The sequence below is a fragment of the Oenanthe melanoleuca genome, chromosome 8, assembly GCF_029582105.1.
Source record: "Oenanthe melanoleuca isolate GR-GAL-2019-014 chromosome 8, OMel1.0, whole genome shotgun sequence".
Classification (NCBI taxonomy): domain Eukaryota; kingdom Metazoa; phylum Chordata; class Aves; order Passeriformes; family Muscicapidae; genus Oenanthe; species Oenanthe melanoleuca.
Window position 1 is genome coordinate 2264870 of NC_079342.1, and position 27489 is coordinate 2292358.

At 44.9% G+C, this 27489-nt stretch overlaps 1 protein-coding gene across 4 annotated transcripts in view; it reads right to left on the minus strand.

The window, feature by feature from the left end:
- Nucleotides 1-615: 615 nt before the first annotated feature.
- Nucleotides 616-27489, minus strand: part of PATJ (PATJ crumbs cell polarity complex component) — a 133985-nt gene continuing 107111 nt past the window's right edge. For 3 of the 4 annotated variants that reach the window (XM_056497075.1, XM_056497076.1, XM_056497078.1), the window contains exons 34-44: nt 20570-20653; nt 18426-18619; nt 16534-16681; nt 15392-15478; nt 12678-12795; nt 11164-11204; nt 10785-10907; nt 9652-9756; nt 6287-6387; nt 4734-4857; nt 616-3136 (exon numbers count right to left, since the gene is read on the minus strand). In XM_056497075.1, the coding sequence (XP_056353050.1) occupies nt 2990-3136; nt 4734-4857; nt 6287-6387; nt 9652-9756; nt 10785-10907; nt 11164-11204; nt 12678-12795; nt 15392-15478; nt 16534-16681; nt 18426-18619; nt 20570-20653 (1272 nt within the window). In that variant the 3' untranslated portion in view covers nt 616-2989. The remainder of the gene's footprint in view (nt 3137-4733; nt 4858-6286; nt 6388-9651; nt 9757-10784; nt 10908-11163; nt 11205-12677; nt 12796-15391; nt 15479-16533; nt 16682-18425; nt 18620-20569; nt 20654-27489) is intronic. The other variant, XM_056497079.1, reaches the window with a different exon arrangement.

Consider the following 27489-nt stretch of genomic DNA (forward strand, 5'->3'; position numbering starts at 1 on the left):
AATTATGCATCAGTGCTCAGCACAACTGTAAAAACTGATGTTTTATACATGTGTGACACTGAATTAATTCACTCCAGTGCTTTCAGGCAGAGGGACATTAACTGCTCCATCCTGGCTCAATCACATTACCTCCATGGCTCTATGGATGTCACACTTCCAGGGTGGTAATTGCCATGGGATTAATTACTGGGAATTTAGGGGCATTACAATGATTCCTCACCAGGATAATGAGGTGGAGTCCCTCACCCCTCCAGGCTGACCTGCTGGCCCCACCAGCCCACCCACCACCACCACATCACAACCTGGTTATGAGCTGGCCAAGCAGTGCCACCAGCCCTGAGAGGGCTCCAGGTGCTGTCACTGCCAGCAGCAGGTTCCTCCACGTCTCTCCAGGGGAGGAAGCTGATGGAAGGACTGTGAACAGCACATGGCCCTTCCAAAGTAAAGCTCTGACACCCAAGTCCTCAAAAGGAGGCAGGAGAAGCCTTAGGACAAGAGGAAGGAGAGGAGGAGTTTTGCCAGAGGAGGTTCACACTGGATATCAGGGCTATCTCATGCAATAGCTCTTAACACTGACTCAAATTAAAATATAGAACAAAACAAATGTACAACTACTTATGTAACTGAGCTTTATTTAGAACCTTTGAAGTCAGAAAATGTCTCATTTTACTGATCTACGTAAACATACAATCAGGAGGTTTAATTGCTTTTTCCCTTGCGCAGAAATGAAGTTTTAAACAAACCAGAACACCTCCACCCAGACAAGCATGATGCAAATTGAATTCTCTGCCTTGGTCCTGCAGTGGAGCATGGTCACTGGTTTATCAATTAGTTGCAATATAATTTTTTTTTTGGCAGTAATATATTCGAACACACAAAGTGCAAATTACAAGAAGCAGAAAAATGTTCTCTCTCCTTCTGAGCAACGAGAAGTGCAAAATGTCTCAGCCCATAAATTCTAATTTTTGTGTCAATGAACTGCATGTGCATCACAGGCTGAGGAACAGCCATGTACAACTTCATGGATTAAATGTGGACACGCCTCAGGGTGGGAATGACACGGCTGTGAAAACACAGGCAGAGGAATCATTCCCTTTGGTGGATAAATTCCACACTCTGCTGCTGACACCTCACCTTGAACTCCTGCATGCCTCAGATACTTGTGCAACCAAAGCATTTTGTTAAGAATTCTCCATTTTTCTCCATCTGGAGATATTCCTGTGCGTCTGCAATCGAGGTTCCACTCACACCTCACCTGGCAAATCAAGCTGGGAATCCACTGAAAATGAGAAGGCTCTTCCAGGCACTGTTAAGGGAACACCCACCAATGGTTCCAGCAGGCTAAATGCACTTTGTGATTACCTAAAGTTATGGAAAACTTTCCAAGGAAATAAGGAAAACCCTTTTCCATGAGAACTTGTCACAGCATTCCTGTCTCACTGTAGTTCACCTCACTTCAGGACTGGTTCCTGTATGTCAAATGGGGAAAATTCCACTAAATTATACAGAACAACTGTACCTTTACACTGCTCAGTTATTATACTGCAGATTTTCAACCTTCTTTCCATTTAATTCCTGGAATTTTTCACACAAAATGAGCAGCCAATTCTGACCCTGCCTCCCCTTTCCTTTCTCCCAGCTACATCACCATTATAAATTATGCCAAACAGACCAAATCACACTGGGCTGCTTCCTCCAAACCCCTCCTGCTCCTCTGGATAGGAAGATTAACCCAGGAATCTGCCTGCCAAATTCATCTGCTAAATCACCAAGGCCACACTCACATAATCATTGTGTGATGGTTGGGACATGGAATGAAGTTGGGAACTTTTGGCTGAATGTTCTGCACCCCACCTCCACTGTGGGACTGGCCCAGAGTGGGACCAGCCTTGGGAATGCTCCTTGTGGGCTTCAGACCCCAAAAAATTGGCTGTGGGAGATCATCCCATCACTGCCTGGTGGTGCCTGGTGTTACCCAAAATTAATTCTGGCAGCCCCAAGAGAGGAGCATCCTCCACAATCCACAAAAGTCTCTTCCTGCCCTGCCTGGTCCTGGGGGGACTCTTGGAAATGTGGATCAGTTTGCTGGTCAGGATGAACTCCATCGAGCTGGAGGGACTGCTCACCATCATTCCTGGAATTCCAGGATCACATTCCCAAAGCAAACTTTTGGTCTTCACTGAAGTTTCAGGATGAACAATTATGCTGCAGCTTGGCACGACAACAACTGCCTTTGTGTGCAACACGCCTAGCAAGTATCAGCACACTTCTTAAAAAATATAATCAGAACAGAATGAGCTACGTGGTGTTGTTCATGCTGCCTAAATATCTGAAAAGGCTCAAACATTTTAAAAGCCTAAAAAAATAAATTTCCCTCTCCCCTCGTTTATTTTTCATGCTAAAGGCTGCAAATTGACACATCACAGTAATTACCTCTGACTAACTTCCACAGACCTACCCAAAGAGATAAACATGAGAAGTTCACATTTGACTATCAGACTTACTGTGCCGAGCACAAATAATTTCCCAGAGGAGAATTTGATATTTCATCATTTGGAACAGTGGTAATTTAATTACATTGCTAATGTTTTCTGGCATACTTGAAAGAACAATTAGCATAAGTAAATCATGAGTGAGATGACAAGTCACTCAGCATTTATTCCTGCTCCTCAGATGAGATCAGCTGATGATCTGAATTCTCTTTTGTGTGAATTGATTCCAGGTTCAGCAGTCGGGGTTCAGACCAGCGGGGACAAAACCACGTTAAATAAAGCAGAATGAGCCTTGCCCTTTGAAACTCCTCAATTAAACTTGTCCAGAGAAACCTCCAAAGCCACCAGAAGTCGTGGAGGGCGGGGAGAAAAGCTGGAAAAAAACCGGAGTGAAGCTGGAGATGCGCGGGAACGCTGATCCACGTTTTGCCAGGCTCTGCTGCGGGCTGGGCAGCGTTGGGCAGCTCTAGGGACGGCCTCAAGTGACCCAGGTGGTGTCAGGACAGCACTGTCAGGGTGACCATGCCCCTCTGGCGCTTCAGGATGGCCACAGCCTGCTCGTGGGTCACTCCTTCCAGCGCCTCCCCGTTGACAGCCACGATCTGGTCCCCGCGCTTCAGCCGCCCGTCGTCGGCTGCTGCTCCCTGCAACACAGAGCTGGGCTCAGGCTGGACCCCCTTCAGCCTCCTGGGGCCTGGGGTGCTGCTGGAGGGAGGGATGGGGCTCTGGAATCCCTGCTGGCTGGGAGAAATGGCAGTGCTGAGCTTCCCCTGAGCTGCCCACCCCGCCAGGAACGCGCGCAGGGGGACACAGGGCTGGCTCTCCCCTGGAAAAACATCCTGGGTTTGGTGATCCAGAACTGGTTCTGGGGTTTGTGATCGTGGAGAGGCTTGTGAGAGCAGCATCTAAATGTACTCTCATGTGTCTCATGGCTGAGAAACAGCTAAAAAAGTTTAGGAGGGGAGGGAACCATTGGGCATTGCCCCCAGTCCCAGGCAGGGATGAAGAAACAGCCTCGAGTTGTTTAGACTGAACATCAGGATAATTTTGTTCACCAAAAGGTGCCAAGCATTGGAGCAGACTGCACAGTGCAGTCCCCATCTTGGAGGGGTTTAAAAGCCCTGTGGATGTGGCACTTGGGGACACTGGCTGGGAATGCTGGGGCAATGCTGGACTCGGTGATCCCAGAGGGTTTTCCCAACCTAAAAAGTTCTGTGATGGTCCTGAAAGCTTCCAGAGAGCTTTAGAAATTGCTCCTCTCCTCCAGACACCTCAGCCCTGCCCAGAGGTTGGCTCATAGTGTCCCTTTCTGCCCCAACAGTGACTGCAGGAACTTCAGGTTCTATTTAGGATTTCTCAGTCACATTCACATCTAGAAAACCCTAAGCACCAGTTAAAATTTAATAATTTAAAACTACAAAAATGCCAGATATTTTGTGCTTTGAACCCCAGAATAGCAGGAGATATGGCTCCTACTTTACTAAAGTTCATGCAAAGTTTTCTCAAGCACATGATCCACCCTGCCACAGGTGCTGACACAAGTGGCACCAAGTAGGCACAGGGCAAGCAGCAGCATGTGACAGATTTCACAATTATTTTATGGGAAGTATCCCTAATTCCCACTGTTTTTCTTCCCTCCCCTTCCATTTCCACAACTCCCCTCATGTGGCCATGCCTGGCAAGTCTTGCTGGCCCATTTTCAGCAGGGGATGGGTGGGAAAAGGGGCATTTCTCCCTCCTATAATATGCTGTACTATGATTCTTCCCCAGCCTCAGAGGCTGGAGCTCTCTGTACCTGGCAGGGACCCTCCCAATACCCCCAGACACTCAGGGCTGGGATCAGAAAAGGGCTAATTCCTGTTTTTTCATCAGGATTCAGCATCTCTGCAATTTCCTCACTCCTGCACAGTGGGGGAAAAAAAGTTGCCTTCGATACCTCCTGGAAATCTCTTGGAGATTTACAGATAGAAAACTGCCTTATAAATATTTTAATGTACAAACCCAAGTTTCCCAAGTACACAGAGCAATTTTGCTGAGACAAAGTGTCTCGTTTCAGCCATCAGGAATATGAAATATAAACTGAGAAGCCAGCTAGGAGTTCTGGGTCCACTAACTCACAGCAACATACTCAAACAGTACATTTTGCCTTCTGCTACATAATATATTATCCAAGCCCAATCTTAGGTTTATTTTCAAAGATAATACAGAAAAAAAGGGGAGAAAACAAAAGAGAAAAGATACCTTGGCAAATATAGTCTTGACATAAATGGGCAGGTCTCCATGGGGACTTCCATACCCCCCTACAATACTAAATCCCAGTCCATCAGAGCCTTTCTCCAAAGTAATAATCTTAGGTTGAGGTGCTCTGAAAACACAATAAATATCATTTAGATAAGCAATGTCTGTTCTGGGGACTTTGTGCAGAAGGAACACTTACAGAGACATTTATCTACCATGAGTTTTTTCACACAGTCACAAACCATGACCCCTGCACTGGAACATTCCTGCAAAGCCCAGAGTTCAGAGGCTGCTCCATGTGCTCCAGCTCCTCACTTGGAAAAAAAAAATATTTTAAATTATTATTATATTATATCCCCATCCCTGTGCTCATAACTCCAGAGCCCATCAGCTGGAGCCTGAACTCTTCAGGGGTTTTCTCTATACTGAGCAAAGGAAGAATTTTTTTTTGGTGGAATTTAGACCACTCATATGAGTTTATCCATCTCAGATTTGAAATTAGTGATTTCCACATATGTGGAAAGAACTGTTGTGGACAGAATGTGGTCAGGCATTGGCACATCCCTGTGTGGATGTGGCTCTTGGGGACATGGGCACCAGCAGACTCAATGATCTGAGAGAGCTTTTCCAACCTAAACCATTCCATGATTCCCTGAAAGCCATTTGGCTTCTTCCACCTATCTAAAGGTGCAGCACAAGCTGAGGAATATCCATGTAATTTTTAGGACAATTTTAGGACAATTTCCCTGCTGCTTTGATATGTAAAAAAAGAACACAAATTCTTTTGTAAAGCAAGCAGTTCTCCTTTGAGAGCAGCAATGAAACCAGTATCTCACATTTTAAGACCACAGAATGCAGCACAAATAGCTCAACTTTTACACTCAACCCTCCTGGGGCAGGGCAGCAACTTCTTAAAAATAAATAGAATGAACCACAAAATGAAAGTGAAGAACATAATGAAAATCATGAGCTGAAATGGAGAATAAATGAATTTCAAAATGGTAACTGGGATGCTAGAGTGTGAAAAGCACATGATGGAGAATGATGCATGGGCTGGACCTCAGCTTCCATCACCACACACAAGTGCTGCAAGCAGGAATTATTTTAATTGGATTTTTTTTTACTCATAAATCTATAAAGATTGGAAAGACAAAGCCCTGGGACATGTTTTGTAAGGTGTTTTTTTAACACCTCTGGCATCAGTCTGCCAATACCAAATTATTTCAAATTGCTGTGATCAGAACTCCTTCCAGATGAGGAAGCCAATGCACAAGGGCAGAAATACCACATCAGCACAACATTAAGGAAGAAAATGGATACTTTTCTTTGAAATACACCCAGAAATAGTGCTTGGAAACACAATTTGTGCTTATCTACTCAAGCAATTTCTGTCAGCAGGCGAAGACAGACACCAGCCCATCTCCAGCTTGGGGAAGGGCACTGAGCTTTCATTTTAAAGGTGATGGAAAAGGAGAGAGAGGAGCAATGGCAGAGACTCCCTGCAGCCCTTCCCTGGCCCAGAAATGCCCCAGGGGTGCAGGGGAGCAGGAACTCACTCGGGCTCCTCGCAGGGATGCTCAGGTGGGCTCAGGCTGCAGCCTGGGGACATGCTCTCCAGCTGGCTGGCAATGGCACTGATGTTGGTGTCAGCCACCACCTGGGCAACAGGGATGCAAAAAAAATGCAGTTTGGAAAAAGCAGTTGTTGAGTTTTCCCCCCAAGCAAGCTTTAAAACCAAGTCCTGCCCTCTTAAACCTCCAGCAGTCCCCCAGTTTCAGGTAGGAGCAGCCACTTTCTGGGGGCTCAGTGCAAGGTTTGCTCTGAACCTCCTCTTGCCCTCACAAGAGCATCACTCAGGCTCTGAGCAAAGGGGAAGAGTTTTTCTGAGTAATCCAGAGTAAAAGTTTGCTTTTCCAAGGAAAGAGAGTCAACACAAGGGGTCCAGAATTGGTCTTGAAAGAAACCACCACAACCTTGAAGAGAACACCAGGATCCAAGGCACCCCTGGCCAAAGGGCCTGGAATGCCTCAGACTGGTTTGTTTGATGAGTAGGGAACAAATTAATCCTTGGCTTTGACTTCTCTGAATTTTTAGCATGAAAACAAACTGGATTTTTAAACTTCCCAATTCTGTGTCCTCTATTATTCTGAAAACATCCTGAAGGATGCTCTGAGGGCTGGAGCACCTTTCTGTGGAAACAGGCTGGGAGAGCTGGCGGGTTCCCCTAGAGAGGAGAAGGATCCAGGGAGAGCTCAGAGCCCCTTCCAGTGCCCAAAGGGGCTCCAGGAGAGCTGGAGAGGGACTGGGGACAAGGGATGGAGGGACAGGACACAGGGAATGGCTTCACTGCCAGAGGGCAGGGATGGCTGGGATACTGGGGAGGAATTCCTTCTGTGAGAGTAGTGAGGCCCTGGCATTAATTTTATTTTTTCTTGGCTGATGCTGATTTTTTGGGTTTTTTTTTTTTGGGGAAAATTTTCAAAGAAACCACCACGAAGTGATTTGAAGTATTTAGAGCTGAAAGGACATCAATTTCCCAAAAAGTACACACTGTGGTTATCCCCTAACTCCATCTCCCTCTGAGGAGAAATTCTTCTCTGCTTGACATTTACTGCAGCACAGGAGTTCAGCTCAGACACTGAAAAACAGCCAGGAAGCACAATTCCAATATTTCCTCCAGCTATGGCCTTATTTTATCAAAGTGAGCAGGTACTCCTTCCACTCGTTGCTGTGAACCTAGTTTAAGGAAAACTTCCCTTTCAAAGTAAGAAATTTGTTCTATAAATCTGTTTGAAATGAGTGCTGGCAATTCTTCCATGGCAATATTTCCCTCTTCCCAATCATCTGGAGCCAAGAGGGTGACAGAGCCAGGAGGTTTCCATGCAAATTCTGCACCCAGGGCTGGGGTTCCAGGAATCCCCCAAAGGGAAAGACCCCACCAAGGTTCCCTTCAGAGTAAGGAATTCATGTTTTGATTCAGGATTTGTCATGTTTTTTTTTGTTGCTGTTCAATAAAATGAGGGTAAAAACAAATCTGTATTCAAAAATCTTCAGCTGGCAGCAAGAACGTATCAGAGTTCAACAACCTTGTTAAAAAGCTCCCCCTTATCTCATTACTACACCTGCAGAAAAGAAATTAAATTAAAGCAAGGCATCAAAACAGCTGAGAGGGATGATTGTTCCCCTGAGACCTTAATCTCCCATTTGCAAACAGCATTTGCAAACTCCTTCCCAGGACGTTCCCATAATCAGCCTTTCCACCCCACTGAACACAATTATCTGACCTTTCAGAGCAGTTTGCCACAAAGTGGTCTACCCTGATAATAAACAGGATTACTTAATGGCACATCAGTCATGATGATCACAGTGATAGGATTGTTCCATTTGGATTGTTCTGATTAAAAAAAAAAAGAGCAGTTTGGTGCCTGTGGTTGGTGGGGAAGGGAACATCTCCAGGTTTTGACACTACTCCAGGTGTTAAAATACAACATCCAACCTTCCCAGAGCAGATTTTTAATGGGGGAAAACAGACTCTATTCTAGCCCAATAAACCTCTATCATCTGTAAACAGCATCAAGCTCATTTTAATGAGACAGAATGCTCAGAGAGGCAAAAATGTGGAAGAAAAACAGCCAGCTGACAAACCCAAAGACACTTCCAGAAGAAGCTCTTCAAGCCAGTGGCATTTCTGGAAGAACCTCTTTGTTTGTGTGAGTGACCCAGTGACAGAGTGCTCCATCAGGAATATTTTTAAATCCATCATGAGGTGCAACATTGAGCTCTATTACAGCTTTCAAGATGAGCAATTTTGGGTTCTGCAGCAAGCTTTCATTTTCTATTCAGGGAATACTGTTGACATGAAAAGTGGAATTGCTCAATGTTAGTAACAATATGATAACTATAATTTAACAGAGAATCCTCAGCTGGTGTAAATCTGTGTGTTTCCTCTGACTTCAATGGAACTACACAAAACACCATCTGCTCTGGAACTGGCTCATCACTTACTGGGTCAGCAGTTCATGGACAGACAAAACAAAGAATGAGCAAGTCTCAAACTAAGTTTATTATCATTTCATTGCCTCTTTTTTCTTTCCTCCCCCCCCATTTTTTATAGTCACATTTGTGTCATAATACAAGCAAGAAGCTTGCAAAAATCCCTCAGGATGTGTTCCAATCCAAAATGCTGTGATGGTAAAGAGAGTTAAGAGTAGATTTTAGTGGTGCCTTCAGCTTGTTTTCCAATTGTTGCAGTAATTCTGCAAATGAGTAGAATTTTGAATTCTAACTGGCAAGTATTTTCCCCATTTCTTTGTGTAAACATCAAAATAAACTATGGATCAACACAGTGGCAGGCAGCAATTAGAAGTAATGTGGCAGAAGATGTCCCTTTTAGCTACCAGAGAAACACAGCAGTGACAGCACTGTTTTCTCTCTTGAGTGTTTTTATCCTTTACCTGATGAAGAATCAGTTCCAGGCAGCACTGTCTTAGTGATGATGCCATCATTTTCCCTAAATTCTGCTAGAATTTCTTTCAAGGACAAGGAAACCACCCTGTGGGTTTCTGTCTCATTACATCACAAGCACACACACTCATTTTCTTGTTCCTAGTTAACTTCCAATTAAAAAAAAAACAACCCCACAACTGGGAAGCTTGTTGATTTATCACGTGTGGCAACAAGTGACTTTGTTCCCTTTGTTGTGCTTTTATAGAACCATGCTCACAGTCTGTATGAATGGCAATAAAGAATTTTTGAATGGAAATGATTTCTTGCTCTCCTTCTGTGTAATTCCCACCAGCAAAGCACCCTGCAATCCTGTGATGCCTTGTGCCAGGGATGCTCAGGGATTTTTTTTTTTTTTTTCTTCCTGAATGCCATTTATCTCCCCTGCTGCAGCTGCATGTTCAATTTATCACCATACCTGCAGGATAATGCTCCCATAAGCATTCTTTAGTAGATTAACTGCATCTGCATGAGACAGCCCATCCAAAGGTTGCCCATTAATGCTGACAATCCGATCTCCAACCTGAAAGTACAACAGTAATGGAAAATTACCAGCATTAGGGAAAATTAAAATTAAGAATGCTTAAAATTCCTCGTGAACTTGGCACTGCACAGTCATGCTTCTCTTTTGCAGGATCCCTTTTGTGAGGATTCTGCACTGCCAGTGATCATTTCCCATTCTTTTTTTAATGCTAACAATATGATCAGAGAAACAAAGATTGGTTGTATTTTACTCTTTCTATTTGCAAGCAGAGAGGGAGGGAGATTTTCCCTGCTGCCCTCCCATCCAGAAAGGATTCATTTGTGCCTGAATGTGCAGACAAGTTCATATTCTTCCAGACCATGTAAGCACATGCTGAGTGTTGTAAGGAGAGCAGAAACTCCTGATATTAATCCAATTAACCTGGATGATTTCTTCTTCCTACACACAAAAATGATCTCGACCCTGCCATTGTTTAATTCCATTAGAGACAAGGCATGAGTGTAGCAGCATGTCCTAATGAATCTCATGGGCCAAAGCATGTGGATCTGCATAATAAGTTCTCTCCAACCCTCATAATTCCTTGAAACTCTCTCCAAAACTGGAAGTGTTCATGTGGCCATGCCTGGAAACCCACACAAACTGTGGGTCTGATACAGGTGCCTTATTTTGCTCTTTATTTATAGAGGCCTTAAGATCAAACAACTTATTTCTGATGTGGTTTCTACCTGGTTTGAGCTCTAAATGATGCCCAGCCCAGAGTTCCCAAAGCACCTGTGGTTTCCAGAGAGCCTGCCTGGGTCTGGATGAATTCCATGACTGCTACAAATTCATTAAAACTCTTTTAGCATCACTTCTCCAATAAGGCAGCAATTGCCATTATTCCCAAGATGGGTGAAGAAGGGCAGATTTGCTTTTTGGGGTGGTCTTTTTTTTGTTGTTTTGCTTTCATATAAAAAGAAGCAAAGCAGTCTGTGAGAGATTATGGGTGAGAGCAGACACAGAAGTGCTTGAGGCTTCAAGGGACACGTGGGGGTGACACAGGGAGTACTGAGGGTCCCTGTACTCACTCTGAGCCTTTGTGTCCGAGCAGCCACTCCACTGGCCTGGATCATTGCAATGAAGATGGGAATGTCTCCCAGGGGACTGCCCTTCCCTCCTGCAATGCTCACACCCAGTGCATCATTTGGGCCCTGGAACAAAGCAAAACCAAAGAGCTGCAGGTTCAGAGGCTGTGCTCAGGGCATGGCAGTAACTCACTGCTTGGATTCATGAACAGGGAGCAAAGGGGTTTGGCACACACATCTCCTGACCCACAGCACAGGCACACATCCAACACCCCACTGCAAACACCAATAATGCAGCTTGGCTTGTGGGAAATGCTGCAAAAATGAACAACCTCAGTGAAAGGAGCTGGCTTTGTGAATGGACAGAAAACAACTCACTGACCCTTGTTATCTCCACAGTCCTTGGGCCCATATCAGCTCCTGCTAATAAAGAAACAAACAATTAGCTTCTGTAATTAAGAGATAATATAATTAAGAGATAACACTGTCAGGTGACAATGGTCCCTTGCTGCCTAGGCAGAGTTATCACCAGGCAGGAGTGGAGCCTTCCTGGCAGAGGAGGAGGAGGAGGAAGGGTGAAATCCCTCTGGCCCTCCACATCCCTGTGACTCCCACTGTAGCCCAGCCACAATCTGTGGCTCTGCCAGCCTGGAGAACAGCCCTATTGTGCCTTCACTCAATTAAAGATTGGCTTTTTGTTCCTAAATGCACAAAGGGCTCTGGGGATGCTGCAGTTCCAGGGATCTCCTCTTCCTCTTTGTGCTGGGTTGGTAAATAATGGACAGGCAGGGAGTCAGGCTGGGGTGTATCCAGCCATAGGGTGTGGAAAAGTACTCAAAATACTGGAAAAGGGGAGGAAATGGGGAAGAGGAAAAAAGGAACAGGGAAAAGAGAAGGGGGAAAGTGGGAAAGGGAAGAGAGGAGAATGGAAAGTAAAGAAAAATGGAAAAATGCAGAAAAGGAAAAGGGGAAGAGGAAAAAAGGAACAGGGAAAAGAGAAGGGGGAAAGTGGGAAAGGGAAGAGAGGAGAATGGAAAGTAAAGAAAAAAGGAAAAATGCAGAGAGACTGCAGAGGCATTGTTCAAAATGCAACTTTTCCAGCCCAACAAGCTGATGGTGTAGCCTGTCCTGGGCTCTGCTACACCCACCCCTGACTGTATCAGCTTTAATGAAACCATTTTAAGAGCCTTGCAGAAGGCTGGCAGAGTAAATCTCTCCCAAAATTCCACAATCCTTCCCCCCAGGCCAGCACTGCTCACATCACACAGTGTGCTGGGCAGGACAGGACAGCTGAGGTGTGTGGGACCCCAAAGCAGGGTCAGGAAATGCCCAGTGCTGCAGGGTCTGTCCAGACAGCTCAAGGAATGATGCCCAAAAGCCAGCAGGCTCCTGCAGTGCCTGCAAACCAGCAAAGAAATGTCTTCTCCTCCTGGCCATGCTCAGATGTGAGCAAAGATTCCCAATCCTGCAGCAACTCTCCCCAGGCTGCTGTGGGTCGTGGATTTAACACTCTCTAAACCTGCAAACTGCAAACTGGGCATTGTGACTTGCTCATTACAGAACACCCTTTATGCACTCAGGAGGAACAGGGATATAAATGAAGTGGTGGCAGCTTTATTCCCTGAGAAAAGTGCTCCTAATGCAAGAACCATGCCTGTGCTAAGCCCCTGACAAGGGCATCAGGGAATAGCAGGGCACAGGAATTCTGCACTGGAAATAGAGGGGCCATTTCTCCTCCTGCAGACATAAAAATAATGTCATCTTCTGGGAAGTGTTTGGGCCTCAAAAACATCCGTGGGGTGTCTGCTGGGAGGCTGGGCAGGAAAGCCAGACTGCAGTGTTCAGTTTGGCTTTTGAAGCAGCCTGAATATAAAGCAAATCACACTCAGCTTGTACCTGAGTTTCTCTGGGATGTGTCTGCTGAGGTTCTTTTTGTGCTGACAAAGCTCTGCAAGGTGGAGAGGACAGGAGCAAGAGCAGGGTGGAAGTGGCTGTGGACACTCTGCTGGCTTGCCTGAGGGTAAAAATAAATAAAAAACCATGAGTCAAACCCAAAAAGTGAACTTTAAAGCAGACCCTGTGACAGATGGGCACAGCTGGAAATGCCACATTGGCCACGCAATGCAAACCCCTCTGGGAGGGGAAACCCACCAAAATCCCCCTGGGGAGTGAAGTCACCATCCCTGGGGGGGTTTGGCAGATGTGTAGACGTGGCACTCAGGACAGGGGGAGTGGTGGGCTTGGCAGGGCTGGGTTTGATGGTCTCAGGGGGATTTCCCAACCTCAGTGATTCTGTGCTGCTGCTCACAGCACCAGAGACCCTTAATCCACACCTGTGTGCTGCTCAGGGCAGCTTAGACAGTGTTCCCCCCTCTCAGCTGCTCCCAGAGTGTCTCCACACCTCAGGAGAAGGGGACATGATGGGCACCTTCCCCGTGATGCCCCTGCATGCTCAAGCACCCAGCAGGACAAAGATCTGCTGTCACACAGGGGGGACAGCAGGACACCCATCCTGTCACCTGGCAGCAATCCTTGTTCTTCTGTACACTGTAATTGTGGACTCACAATCTGCTCCCCTGCTCCTTCTCTTTGCCCAAGAAGCTCCTCTCATTTCCAGAGGAACATGGGGCTGACACAGGCAGAGCCTCCAAAGGGAGAAGCTCCTGCTGCCCTGTCCATTTCCCTCCTTTTCTGCCTTTTATCTTCACACTCTGCCCATCCAGGAAACCCAATTATCAATTTAGGAAGGTTCCACCGAGGGCCAGACCTTCCCAACTGGGCTGCCTTGTGCAAAGCAGATATTTCACCAAAATAATTTGCAATAAAACTTTCATATTAATCCCAGCAGAGATTTCTCCCCCCAAAAAGCATCAGCTGGTGACTCAAAAGCCCTGACACATTTATCCCACTGGCCAGGGTGCAGCTGCCAGTGACAAACACCAGGCACAGCAGATTTTCCACCCCTGGGTGCCAGTTCATGGCCCAGTTAACCACATTTGCAATGCATGTGAAAGAAACCCTGTCCTGCACAAGGCTCCCATTTCCTCTGCTCAAGGGATGCAGAAAAAAGCCAAGTGAGGACAAAAGGTCTGGATGCTCTTGGCCAGCACCTTCTGAAGCAGTGCCTGCAGTTGTGCAAATCATTCAAGCTGATTTGCTGCATCATCTGCCAAGATTTTTATAACTCTTGGAAGGGTTTTGGTGAGAAACATTTATTCAGTTTTCAAAATCACCAAGCCACTTTGGAGCAGGGAGATGAAGGCTCTCAAACAGCTCTGCATCAAGGAGATTAGGATTTCTTGTATCAAAAGAAAGGCAGGAATTACCAGGTTCCTGCAAAAGCCTCTTATGCTACAAGAAAGGGAGATGATGTCATTTGATCTGAATTTTTACCTAGACCCACATTAGGTATTATGGCACTTTGCTTCCCTTTCAGCTTGAGCTTTACATGATAAAAAAATGTAAAATTTATTTTTAGCCGTCACTTCTTGATTACCTTGATCTTCATGTTGATACAATGGCCAAAACAAAATGTAATACCTGACTGCTGCCTTAATGCAAAGTGTGCAACTTCCCTCTGTTACTCCACTCCTCCTTGCCTGCTGCAGGCACTGCAGATGTTTCTCCAAAGCCATTATTTTCAATAATGCTCCCACATGTGTTCAGCCTTTCCTGGTACCTCACCACCTCCAGGCAGCCAGCACCACTGCTGGCCTTTAGGAAGTGAAGAAATCTCGCCATGCTGTGATAATTTTGGCACCTTTTTGGGGTTGCTCATGGACAGGCCTCTTACAGACCTCCTTAAAAACATTCCTGCTTTAACTCACATCTCCCCTAAGCCTCCTGTGGCTCCTCCTCTCTGTTTCCAACAAACAAACCCTTCTTTTAGCAGTGCTGGATCCCCTCATGTGCAGCCAAACCCCCCCTCAGCCTCACCCTGCTGTGATTCCCCCTTTTAGAGACACTGGCACCTTAAATATAAAGGCAAAGCAGTCGATTTTCAGAAGGAAAACCCAGTAAAAAGAAGTTTCCTAAGCCACTGTGCTGGTTTCTCTCCCCTGCAGTCCTCCAGGTTTAACACCAGGATTGGTGTTGAGCAGACTGGGGGGCACAGGGAGAGGGGAGAAGCCCTGCTCTGATTGAAAAATGAATTGTTGTCCTCGCTTCAGGTAAGAAGCAAGTGAAGCAGGAAATTACTCTGTGTTTTCTTGGAGAGGAAAGCAGCTCTCCTGTGGTTCTGCTGCAAGACAGGCAGAGATACAGTTTGGTTTCATTAGCTCGTTTTGATAGACAAAACAGCTGCAGAAAATACATCCAAGCAGTTTTTGCAGGTCTTCAAACCAAAAACATTTCTGGGCATCATCATTTGAGAAAGATATTACAGATTTTTGGTGTGTCTTGGGAAGACACTCCTTCAACAATAAATACATTAACCAGCTCTTCTGCTCCATCAGCATTTCAGCAGCTCAGCACAGAAAATCATGGGGATAAAATATTTTGTTCCCCACCCTCAGTGTCTGTGGAATGATGAGCTTCATGTGCACATCTGTGCACCATCCCCTGCTCTGCCCCTCACAGCTCCAGTTTAAACAGAGGAATTTGTCACTAACCTGACTGTTTTGGGATGTTTTCCTTGATGACAGCCATGACCCAGCTCTCAATCTCCCAAGCTCAAGATGCACCAGGCCTTGAGCACACTTGAAAAAAAAAAAAAATACAACAAAGAACAACCCACAATGTACAATTTAAGTAGACATATAATATTTCATGCTCTCCTGGAGAGAATTATGTTTATATTCAGCACCACAAGTCCGTGAAGAAAGCCACAAGGAATGCTCAAAAACATGAACACTTGTATTTAGACAATACAAAAAGTGGATTCAGGTTTGTCCTGAAGGTTTCTCCTGGTTGCTGAATTTAGTATGAATCTCCCCCTTGCAAACTGATGGCAAATTTACTCAGGGAAAATAAACAAAAAGCCCCAAACTCTTTAGCAGTCATTTGAAAAACCCTTCAGAGGCAAAATGCTGCAGAAAAGGGTGAATTTAACCCATATGGATCCAACTTCACAAAACACCCTCGTACCACCAGTTCCCAATTCTTAAATAGGTAAACTCTTGGCAAGGTACCAACCCTGAATGGAAAAAGCAAGGAAATAATTAGCCTTTTCCCTGAAGAATGGAAGAAATCACGAGCAGAAACACTGGTGGGGATGGCAGGGGGAGAGCCTGGAAGCAGTTTGGAACAGAAATGGGTCTCCAGCATCCCCTGAGGGCACTGCTGGCCATCCCTGCCCTCTCCCCCAGCCCAACCAGCCATGGAAAAAGGCAACTTCTCCCAGAATTTCAGAGTAAAATCACTCCTGGAAGATGGAAAGCTGTGCAGGAACAGATTTAAGCTGTCATTTTATCCCTGCAGGTCAGTACAGCAAAGCCAAAGATTTATTTCAGTTCTGGTTTGTGTTGCCTCTCCCCTTTCCAAGTGTTTTTCTAACACATCAGATACACAGTTGCATTTTCAAATAAATGCCTAAATACTAAATGTGCCTTTGTGTTCCTGCTTCATATCATGCAATTCCTAGAAATATACAGAGAAGTGACTTTAAATGAACATCCCAATTATTTCAAATTAAATTCTTGTCTCAGTAATCAGCTGGAGCTGTCCTGTGTATGGTAAATAGCACTTCAGGATAATTACCTAGCACAGAGTCAGTAACTGCAATTCAATATCTCAAAATGTATTCTGTACTCACCTTAAGTATAGTGGCAACAGTCTCTTGTGAGGCATTTCTCATATCCTCCCCATTTACAGACAAAATCTGATCTCCTTGAATTAATCTTCCATCTAGGTCTGCAGCTCCTCCTTTAACAATGTCAGAGATAAACACTCCACTTCCATTTCTAACAATGCAAGAAGCATATGGCTAATTACACAATCCAATATTCTTTGGGAGACCAATTTAGATTACTTGCATTTAAGAGACATTAAAAGAAACCTGTGAGCAGAGGAAGAACCAGTTTTACACCCCACTCAGCTGTGTAAAAAATGGATGTGTTTTAAAAGTACAGCATGCTCTGCTAATATTTAATGTTGCTTTTCCCCTTGAACTGCTAGTTCTGACTGTAGGATACAGAAGAATTATGGAAAACATCATTTATATGACTAGAAGTCTGAGGTTTGGTCTATAATGGAGTTAAATTCTCTCCTGATGGGACAGGGGTTAGTGGTGGACCTGGCAGTGTTAGGTTAAAGGTTGGACTCAGTGATCTCTTTCAACCTCAGTGATTCTGTGATTCTGTGGTGTGAGCTGCAATGCCAAGATCTGGCATTTCTTTTACCCTTCACCTTAAGGAGTCAACACTCCCCACTCTGAATTATACCTGGGTATCATTTAACAGACTCCAGCAATTTGGCTCCTTCTAAGGAGGGGATCCCCACTCTGAAGGATTCAGGAGTAGCACTGGAAGTTCAGCACAGAAGCAAAGGGAGGAGGGCTGGAGACTGTGATTACCATCTGCAGGGTAATTTACATCATCTAAATTAGTTACCCACCCCACAATCTGCTCACAACACCTGGGTTAAACATTGCCACCCAAAAACTGCTGCAGAAACCCTACTGACCACAGGCAGTCAGGATGATGACATGGTGCTTTGTAATTGAAAAAGTAAATTATTTTTGGCAATACAGGAGGACAACTCCAACACTGAACAAGTGTCATGCCATAAATCTCTTTTAGCAAAGGAAGATTAAAACTATCAGTGCTCTGGTTTGAGTGATCTAATAGCAGTGGTGTAGAGATGTATCAGGAAAAAGTCACATTTTATTAGGCTGCTGTTGCTTCCCACTGCATTGCTCTCTACAACTCCCTGACACGAGGGTGGAGTCAGGGCAGGACAAGAGAAAACAGGTTCAAGTTGTGCCAGGGGAGGCTTGGGTTGGGTATCAGGAGGAATTTCTCCATGGAAAGGGTGGTCAGACATTGGCAGGGACTGCCCAGGGAAGTTTGGAGTCTCCATCCCTGCAGGGGATGGAAGGGATGGAAGCCCCAAGGAAGGGCTGGAGGGCACTCAGTGCTCTGGGCTGGTGACATCAGTCAAATGTTGGACTCAATGACCCTGGAGGGCTTTTCCAGTCTCAGTGGTTCTGTGTGTCAGGTTCTGCTCTGTAAATGCTCTCTGCACTGGGTCACTGAGTCACTCTGAACTCAGGTTTGGGTGAACTCAGCCTCTCACCCTGACCCCCGTGCCTTCAAACCCAGCATGAGCTCAGACTAATTCACAAATCCATCTGCAAAGGCACATCCTGGAAAGAGGCAGGGCAGGTTTATCCCCCAGTTTAGAAACCAGAAAGGCCATGGGTAGGGCCTCCAAAGGGAACAGCTGCCCTGCTGCCACAGAGGAGTGAACTCCCAGTCCTGCATGGGATTCCCTCTCTGTGCCCAGAGCTCTCCTGGGCAGCAAAGCCTCCAGGTCTCAGCTCTGTTCTGACACTGGAGCACAACCATGGCCCCAGGCATCCTGGAAAACATTTACATACAAAATTCTGCTCCTCATGGAGCTCCCCTTTATTTCACATTCCATTTAATGATGTGTTGTTCACACATCAAAATCCCAAATATTTCCTGTCAGGTCAGACACTCTTACCGTTTCCCAGCTATGCTGAGCCCCAATCCTCGGCCCGTTTTCTTTTGGATTTCTACAGAGAACACCTCCAAGTTCTCCTCATCCTTGTAGTGTGCTTCATTCCTGTAGACCACCAGCTGCACCTTCTGGGGTGTCTGCCTGAGGGCAGTGATGGCCTCCTCGTGGCTGGCGCTGCGCAGGTCGATCCCGTTCACCTGCAGGGAGCAGGGCTTGCTTTCCAACCACGGGGACAGATCCCCTCCTCACCACCCCCTGCCCCTGGGGGACAGCACACATCTGTCCATCTGACACCCCCAGTGCTCTCTGAGTGTTCCCCTTTCCAGAGGGAACCCATGCAGGGTGAGCTCGGAGCTTTGCGCCACTGCTGGAGCAAATCCCAACTATCAGAACATTTGGGAGTTTTGGGTGCTCTTCCCTCCTTTTTTAACCTCAAGCATTTGGAACCTCAAGCAATGCTTCTTTCTCCACCTACACAAAGTGGGACATGCTCCTTGAGCTCCCCAGTACTCAGATCCCTTCTCCCCCAGCTCTGTAGCATCATCAAGATGAAAACAGAAAGAATCAGAAACTCCAGCAAATAAATGGCCACAAAGAATCCCAAGCAGGGTGTATTAAATGGTGATTTTCCTTTTTTCCCAATAGATGGCACACCAGACCACTGCTGGAGCAGCCAGCCACACTTCTCTTACCATAACCTGAGAAGGTTTCAGCATTTTAGTAATGTCAGACAGAACAAGAAGTTCTGCTTAAAAGTTCCATTAAAAAAACCCCTATTGCAATGTGAAACTTAATCTAATTTTGCCAAGCCTGATCCACAAGTGCCCTTTAAGGTGTTTGCCAATATTCTGTCAACTAAATCATCTTTTATTTCTTCATACCAAAACATATCAATACTTAAGACATTTTTGAAGTCTCTTTAGGAAGTAGCATGAACTGTAACAGAATAACCACAAATGTTAATCCACTTCCATAAGCTTTAAGGCAATGAAAATATTTCTCAGAATTTCCAGATATGCAAAACTACGGTCATATCTAATTTTACATTAAAATAATTAAGGCTAATATTTATTCTCTATATTCTTTTGTACCAATTCTGCACACATTTATTTATAAGTGCATTGATATTCTTTCCTTGACACAGGCATCTACGTGTGCTTTATCACACTAATCTGAAGCTAATTCAGTCATCTTTTTGATTAATACAGCTTTTAAAAGCTGAAATAATAACAATATTATGGCTCACAAACATTAGCACTTTCCTGTTTGGCCAGAGAAGAATTAATTAACCTGCTCCATTTTTACCCCCTAATTATTGTGCTCTGTTAATACCCCGTTCTTTATAAAACCAAAACAACATTCGGCCTCAATGCTAACAAAAATATTTGCAGTGCAAGAGCTGTAAAGACAACTCCCCAAGTACCCCTTGCTATTTTCCTAACCCTACACACCGAGGCCTTAATGGCCATGCTGGGAATTTGTCCTGAGCTGACAGCAGAGCTGCAGAGCAGCTGCACTGAACCCCTGCCTGACGCAAGCTTCGTTTGCACAACAACACTTCTCTCTTAACCCTTTCCCTCCACCTTTTCCCTGCTTGTCTGGGGCAAAACCACCACATTTATTCACAGCAGCCATTGCCCAGCTGTGTGAAGTGTGGCCTAGGAGAGCTGGTAGCTTCTGCAGGGATGCTGGGAGGGATGCTCACAGGGATGCTGTGGGATGATGCTGACAGGGATACTAGCAGGGATACTAGCAGGGATGCTGGCAGAGATGCTACAACCACCTTCTCCTCCTCACCCCACATTATCCCAGCTCAATATTTGGATTTCAGGCAGAGCAGAGATACAGGAGTGGTGTCGGGAGCGCAAGCCTCCAAATGAAAGATTAAAGAGATGAATAATACTGAGCTATTGGACATGACAGCTGAACTATGTAATTCAAGAACTGCCTTGCTCAATTAAATTTAATGTATTCTCAATTTGTACCTTCAGTTTATATGAATATATAAGGAAATATGAATTTTTCAGGATGTTCTTAGTGACAGAAGGGAAGCCTCGAGAATGGATCCTATTCAACCTACAAGGGACCTGTGTTGAGCTGAAAACAAGTCTCCACAATCAGGAACAGACACAGAGAATGTCATTTACCTCCAGAATCTGATCACCAGCCCAAAGTCTGCCATCTCGGGCTGCTGCCCCTTCTTCATAAACTTCATGGATCACTATGGCATCCTGTGGGAAGAAGACAGTGCCATGAACCCTGCTCCCCAAACACCCCCAAACTGGCCACCACGACCCACCCCACACTCCCCAGCAGCTCCACAGTTAAAAATACAGCACTCCAAGCCAGGAGAAGCAAGACTGCAACACAGATTTTTAAAATTTTCTGTAGTTTGGGATAAGATAGCGACTCCTGTAATCAAAAGCCAGTACAAAGGTACAAAGGATTTTGTTCTCCACTTCTTGTCTAGAGCTTCTTCCATCATTTTTATACATTGGCATCAGCAGCATGTGAACTCAGTGTGAACTGCTGTATTAATATCTTCTACTTTTAATGATATTATTTAAAACCAGATTCTTTGGAGCTATGAATATTTTTAGGGACTTGGCATAGACCTCGGCTTTGAGCAAGAGCTGAATGCCTTGTGGTAAATAGTGCTGGTTAAATCTGTAAGAAATGAAATCCAGAAGAAAGGAACAATGGCAAATGTTAGTTTATTACTGAGGTTGGAAAATGTAGGCAGTGGCAGATGTAGCTTCAGGGAAGGTTTCAGTGATTTAATCTTATTGCCAGCAATAGATGTCCCTGAAGAAAAAGCATTACAAAGAACATACTGTTCTCTTGCTGGTGCTTTCCCTTTGCATTGTTCTGGTTTGTTTCTTTTTTGGCTTTTCCTTTCCTTTTTCCTTAAAAAAATATAGGTGAACATCCTGCTACAGTGCTTCAGCTTGCAGGATGGGATGCTCCAGTGTGCAAAACCTGCTGCTCTCCTCAGCAAACCCTGGGCTCAGAGCTGAGCCACCAGTGCTGGCTCTGGGCAAACACAAGGTTATTTTTAATTACACAGGTGGGTTCTGGATAACCCAGTCTCAAACACACCCTGCAGAACTGCTGCTGTGAACTCCAAGCAGGATGAACAAGCCAAAGAGGAGCTTTCCCACAGTGCTCCCAAGAAGAGCTGGTGAGGCTGGAGTGTGTGACCCTGCTGTGTGCTGGATTCCTGGAGCAGGGGCAGGGAATTGCTGCTGGGCTGGGGAAAGGTCCCTCCATGCCTGGAGAACACTGGGTACCACATCTCCCATCACCAACCCACCCCTGCCCGTGCTCACTCATGATCCTTTCCCAGCACAAACACAAAACTCAAATTTCCCTTCAGGTAACGCTCAGACCCTGAGAGCACCATTCCCTTCACAACTTATTCAATGATGGGGACTGGAGCACAGCACCTCTGCCACAGGCTCCCTCTGATCCATGGACACCAGGCCCTGAAAAAAGCCTGGAGGAGTGCAAGCACAAATGGATTACAGCTGATACAAGAGTCCCAGATGGGGGAAAAGAGATTTCAATCTGCATAAATGAAGGGGAAACACCACGAGCTATGTACCAAGTAATTAAGAAAATCAAAAGAGTGGTTTGATTATAAAATAAAATACAATGTAGATATATACACACACCACTGGCAACTGCAGGGTTTTTTTTTTTTTTTTTTTTCAGTAACTGAAGCAACAAATACTAACAGAACAGAGCAACACAGGCACATCCATCTTCTCCCTGTTGTGGGGTTTGGGTTGTTGAGAGGTTTTGGTTGGTTGGTTTGGGGTTGAGGTATTTTTCACCTTTGTTTTACAAATGATGGTGTTACTCCAAAGCAACACAAGAGACTTTAGCCTGGAGAAGTGGCCAGTGAGAGAACACAAAATACTGAGCAGCTTGTCAAGGCAGCATCATTCACCTGAGACACAGCAGGGCAGTGGATGAGCAGGAGGTTTGGTAGAAAACTGGCAGTGTGACCATGAAATAGCACACTGGGCATGTACACAGGATGGTGAAATTAAACCTTTGCAGACTGGATTTAATCTCATATTTCCTAACCTCTGAGCAAGAGCCTTTCAATCACATTTCTCTAAGTTTGCTTTCCATCTGTGGTTGCTTTTAAAACATCCACCAACCTGGAGTTACCAGCTTTTCCCAGCACTGCTTTATTAAATGTAAAAGTGCACATACTGAAGGCTCAGACCCAGGAACCACTGAGTGCTATCAGTTTGGATAATCTGCATCATCTATTTGAAAAGGCAACACTTCAGTGTTACACTGCAGTTCCTGCATGTGTGAGAAGCCAGACCCAGCACTAAAAATACACATGGCATGAAAAGGTACATTCCTGCTTGCTCTGTGCCTACCCTGCAGAAGGAAACATCTTGCTGACCTGCCAAAACACTGTTTTTCTTAAGCAGGGATTTTTTTTTTTTTAAGTAGTGTAGCTGAACCAGGCTTATCAAATCGATTAAAAACAGAACAGAGCAATGTGTCCATGATGCACTGTAAAGATTTCTCAACAGTCCATAAGCATAAATGTCAGTTTTAGTTTTCTTCAGCTGATGAACCATGGCAAACATCTCTTTCCTCTGACACTCCTGGGATCAGCTCAAAGTACTTAACCCAGAAGTAATTTTTTTCCACTGGATCTAGTGGGATCTGGATAAGACTGTTAGTTTTGATCATCCAGGACAAATTATTAAAACCAAACTAGTGATGTTAGTGAACCTTTTTAATCACATCAATATTTTAAAGGGGTTCATGCAGTGGTGAGATGTCACACTCCAGCCATCTAACCAAGCCCCAAGCTGTAATGACTTTATCAACAGGCATGGATTGAAGCTGGAACACCCCTCTCAGTCCCTCAGAAAAAAAACAAGATCTATTATGACTAAAACAATACATTTATGTAAAGGATAGCTTTTGGTTTCTGGACATCTGCAGCTCCTGTTCAAATTAAATGTGTGCTTGATATCAAAGCCTACATAGCTCAAAATCAATTCATCAAGAGGAATGAAGAGAAAGTGGTGTCAATGTTCAAGCAGAGGTTGTGAATTCACCCATCCCTCCCCACCTCCTTTCACCACCATTTCATCCAGATTATGGCTCTCCATGGTTTGAGCTTGGCAGAGTCACAAAAACTGTTCGTGCAGAAGGGGAAATAAAAACACTCCCATATCAAGAACACACTTGTTTAAAAAAAGATACCCAGCTGCTGAAAGCACATACTTCATAAAGTTTACAAATCCATTCAACAAACTGGGGCTTTAATCTCTGTATATTTTGACAAAGAACAGTCTGGGACCATTACACAAATGGGGAATTAATGCAGAGCTGAGCAGCTCTTGCCCAGGATGGGAGGATGCAGAATATGAGCTGGGCCTTACAAACAGGGTTTCTCCATGCTAAACAAAGTCCAGGCTGGCAGGTGTCAAACTGAGACTGTCCAACCATGGAAAGACTGAAAGACAGACAGACATGAAGAGAATTTCTCTGCTACTGCTGAGATTACCATCCTGGGCTCCAAAATGTTTGTAGGGGATGCACTGACACAGCACTAAGACAAAAATCACCTGCAAGCCAGAATGGTTCTCAAACATGCCAAAAGCACAGCTGGCTGGGATATATGTGCCCCAAACTTGATAAGGAGCAGAAATGGTCACCAAACCTGCCACAAAGAGAAGGTGTTTTTATAGGGGTCAGACTTGGCTGGGGGACAGCTCCACCCCTCAGCAGCAGAGTATTGCTCTGACTGGGGACATCACTGTGGCTGCACAGCTGTGCAGCAAAGGGAAGGCTCAAGGGTGAGAAGATGAGGGTTTGGCTGTGGGAGGAAAGGCAGAGAAGCTCATGGAGCCTCTTGGCCAACACTCAAAGAGTGAAGCTGCTGCAGAGTGAATACACAGTGAGGGCATGGTGCCTGACAGAAATTAGCACCCACCTCTGGAAAATAAAGGTGGGACCATGTGCACAGCATGCTCTGCACTGCCCTGCCCTTCACCTGAGGAGGGGAAGAGCCCTGAACTCCCAGGGAGCTGCATCTCAGCTCCCCCTCCCTGGGCTGTGGATATTTTTCTGCTTGATTTATAACGATTCAGAGACCCGTGAGGGGAAGAGTATCACACTCACCCCTCAGCAAAGGGCACAAACAGACAGGCTAACTCTGAGAATTAAATTCAGTCAGACTGACAGCTTAATCTTTGTATCTTAAATGTCAAGAGCTGGCATGGCAGAGACCCCAGGCAAGGAGCAAGAGCACGGCCCTGGCTGAGCCTTTGGGAGGAAGGTGGTGAAGTCAGCATCCTGCTCAGGAAAATCACTGACCAAGTGATCCTTAAAAGCCTGCAGGAGCATAAACCATGCTGAGAGAGTCTCACAAGCTGCTGGCTTTGGGCTTGGACTGCTCACACGTTTCCTGCAGGTTTACAGTTCCTGAGCCAGTCTCTGCAGCGTTTCTTTTCCACGGTGCAGCTGCTCTTCAGCAGGAAAAGAAGCAGCTTTCAGCTGAAAAACCACTGCAAAACAGCCCTCAGGATGTTACTGGGGATGCTGGGAATAGAGGATGAGGGAGGAATGGGACACAAGACATGCTGGAGGCACAAATATTAAGTACCAAGGGTATTTTGGTGGAGTTGCATCCTGTGATAAAGGTGGATCAGTGTGCAAAAGGGGTGATTTCAAATGAAGTGGAGCAGAGAAATCTCCATATTCCTGGTGATGGGTTGACAAGGGAAAAGGTCTAGATTGTGGTAAGGAGCCTCCCTGAACAGTCCTGCACTACTGCAAGTGCTACTGCTTGAACTGGGCTGAACTTTGCTTTGGGTCTGGCTTTGTTGAGCTGTCCATGAGCCCCAGCCATCACTTGGACAGGATCAAAAGCCCTGACAGAAGGAAGGTGAACCACTCCCCACTGAGGACTGCAAAAATCAGCACAGAATGACTGGGAATGAACCCCACCACCAACCACAACCACATATTTGGTGTAGGGAGTGAAGCTCTCTGCATGGATCAGAGAGCTTTTCTGAGGAAGATAAAAAGTAAACTAATGTAAAACCACACTCTGGAAAAGATGTTTTTCTGATTTAACTGACAAGTTGTGTTTTCCTAAGCTAACATTACACATTTCCAACTAATTTCCTACACAGCTACAAGTGTTACACTAAATTAGCATTATTAAGGATAATAACACTGCAAGGGGTTTTGCTGACTGCAGGATCAGGGATTTATCTCTTTTCCCAGGGCAAGCACAATACCATTTGTTATTTCCTTTTCAACTCCTCCAATACTTTGTCCAGAGTAGTAAAATGGTAAAAAATTTCATTTTTACAGGCTGGTTCCCAGATAAAAGCAGAAATCAACTGGTTGCACAGTGAGTTCCACTGGAGAATTAACCCCTTGCAGGAATCTCTCAGTAGTTAAAATAAACCCAGCTGCTGGTTCCTTGCAGGCAGAGGAAATGACAACAGTAATGTTGTGATCTCTGATCTTCCATTTGCAGATCCAAATGGAATCTCCAAGATAACTTTTCAGCAAGGGAGGGTGAAGGTCAAGCCCAAGCAAATCCCTTGACTTCTCAGAGGGGTTTTTATCTCCTGGCACTGCAGGGTTTTGCCATTGCTGTTGTTCACAAACCATTAGCAGGCACCCCAAATCCTAAGCCAAACACTACTGCAGTAAAACAGGCTGCAGAATGTAAAAATGTATTAGTGTGTTAATGCAGAAATGCTTCACACTGCACCAGCCCCAGAAACTGCCCTGCTCAAGGTCAAAACAAAAAGTCTGTTTCCCATTTAAGAACAAGCCCTTGCAAGAGAAGGTGCTCACTTGCCAACTTTCATAAAAAAGATTAATCCACAATATCAATATGAATATAATTTTTCATACTAAAATACTGATTTATTTTAAGGAAGTGGATAGTATTTGTATTACATTTTATAGGCCCCTATAGTTACATCTGGTCCTTATTTATTTAAATTTTATTCAGCTTGCATAATATTTTTGCTTACAGTTATATTCTCTAAGATCAGAAAAGCTAAAACCTGAAAATTCAATGGCACTATTCATTAACATTCCTTCTCTCTGCAGTCATAGACATTTGCAAGCTCTCCTTTGATTCTGAAATAATAAAACTAAGGTAATAAGATGTTTAGTGTAAAAATATATGACTTAAGTCAGAATGATAGAAAGAGCTATGTTCCTGTGAATCACATGCCAAAGCAAACCAAAGTTTTTTAAAAAGTATACATGCTCATTTTAGAGGGAATAATAAAACACAGAATGACATATTAAAACCTTAACTCTCTCACTCTCATTATTTTATTAAGTTACCAAAAAAAAAAAAAAAGAGTTTGCAGTGCACAGAGCATAGCACAGGTTATAAAGAATGCATGAGGTCCTGGATGTGTGTGACACAGAAGCCAAAAGCCAGGGGTTTCACCCAGCAGCAGCCAGGATCCTCCTGAAGCCCATCCTGACAGGTCCTGCTGCTTTTGTGTAATGTTAGCCTAAATTTTATGGTTGATTTACATTCCTGGAAGACATCAGCTCCTTCAAGCAAGGCCCTGCTACACAAGCAAGCCCCACCATCAGCTCAGCCCTTGCCAAAGAGCCATCAAAGACATGATTTGCAAAACTCACTGCCCTAATTCCCCTTTGTGACAAGTCATGTACAAAGCAGCTTGGGTTTGTCATGCTCCTGCAAGGATGATGAATCCACAGCCCCATTTCAGCATTATCCAAGCAGGAGTCACAGCCATTCCTCACAATTGCAAGCTAACTGCATTTACCACCCTGACATTAAATTGCCTTTTTGGTTTATGAATGTGGGCAAGGGTTTGGGAAGGAATTGAATTTTTTGCCTTTCCCAACCACAGGCTCTCCCTCTGCAACACCAGAGCCAGGATTAAAAACTCAGGGCTCCCATTCCTGGCTTTTATTCCATTGTTCCATTCATTGTGTGGGGGATTTCACAGCAGCAGCATCCACAGCCCATTTATTGCTGGAACCTCCCCAGGGACCAATATTTCCCTTC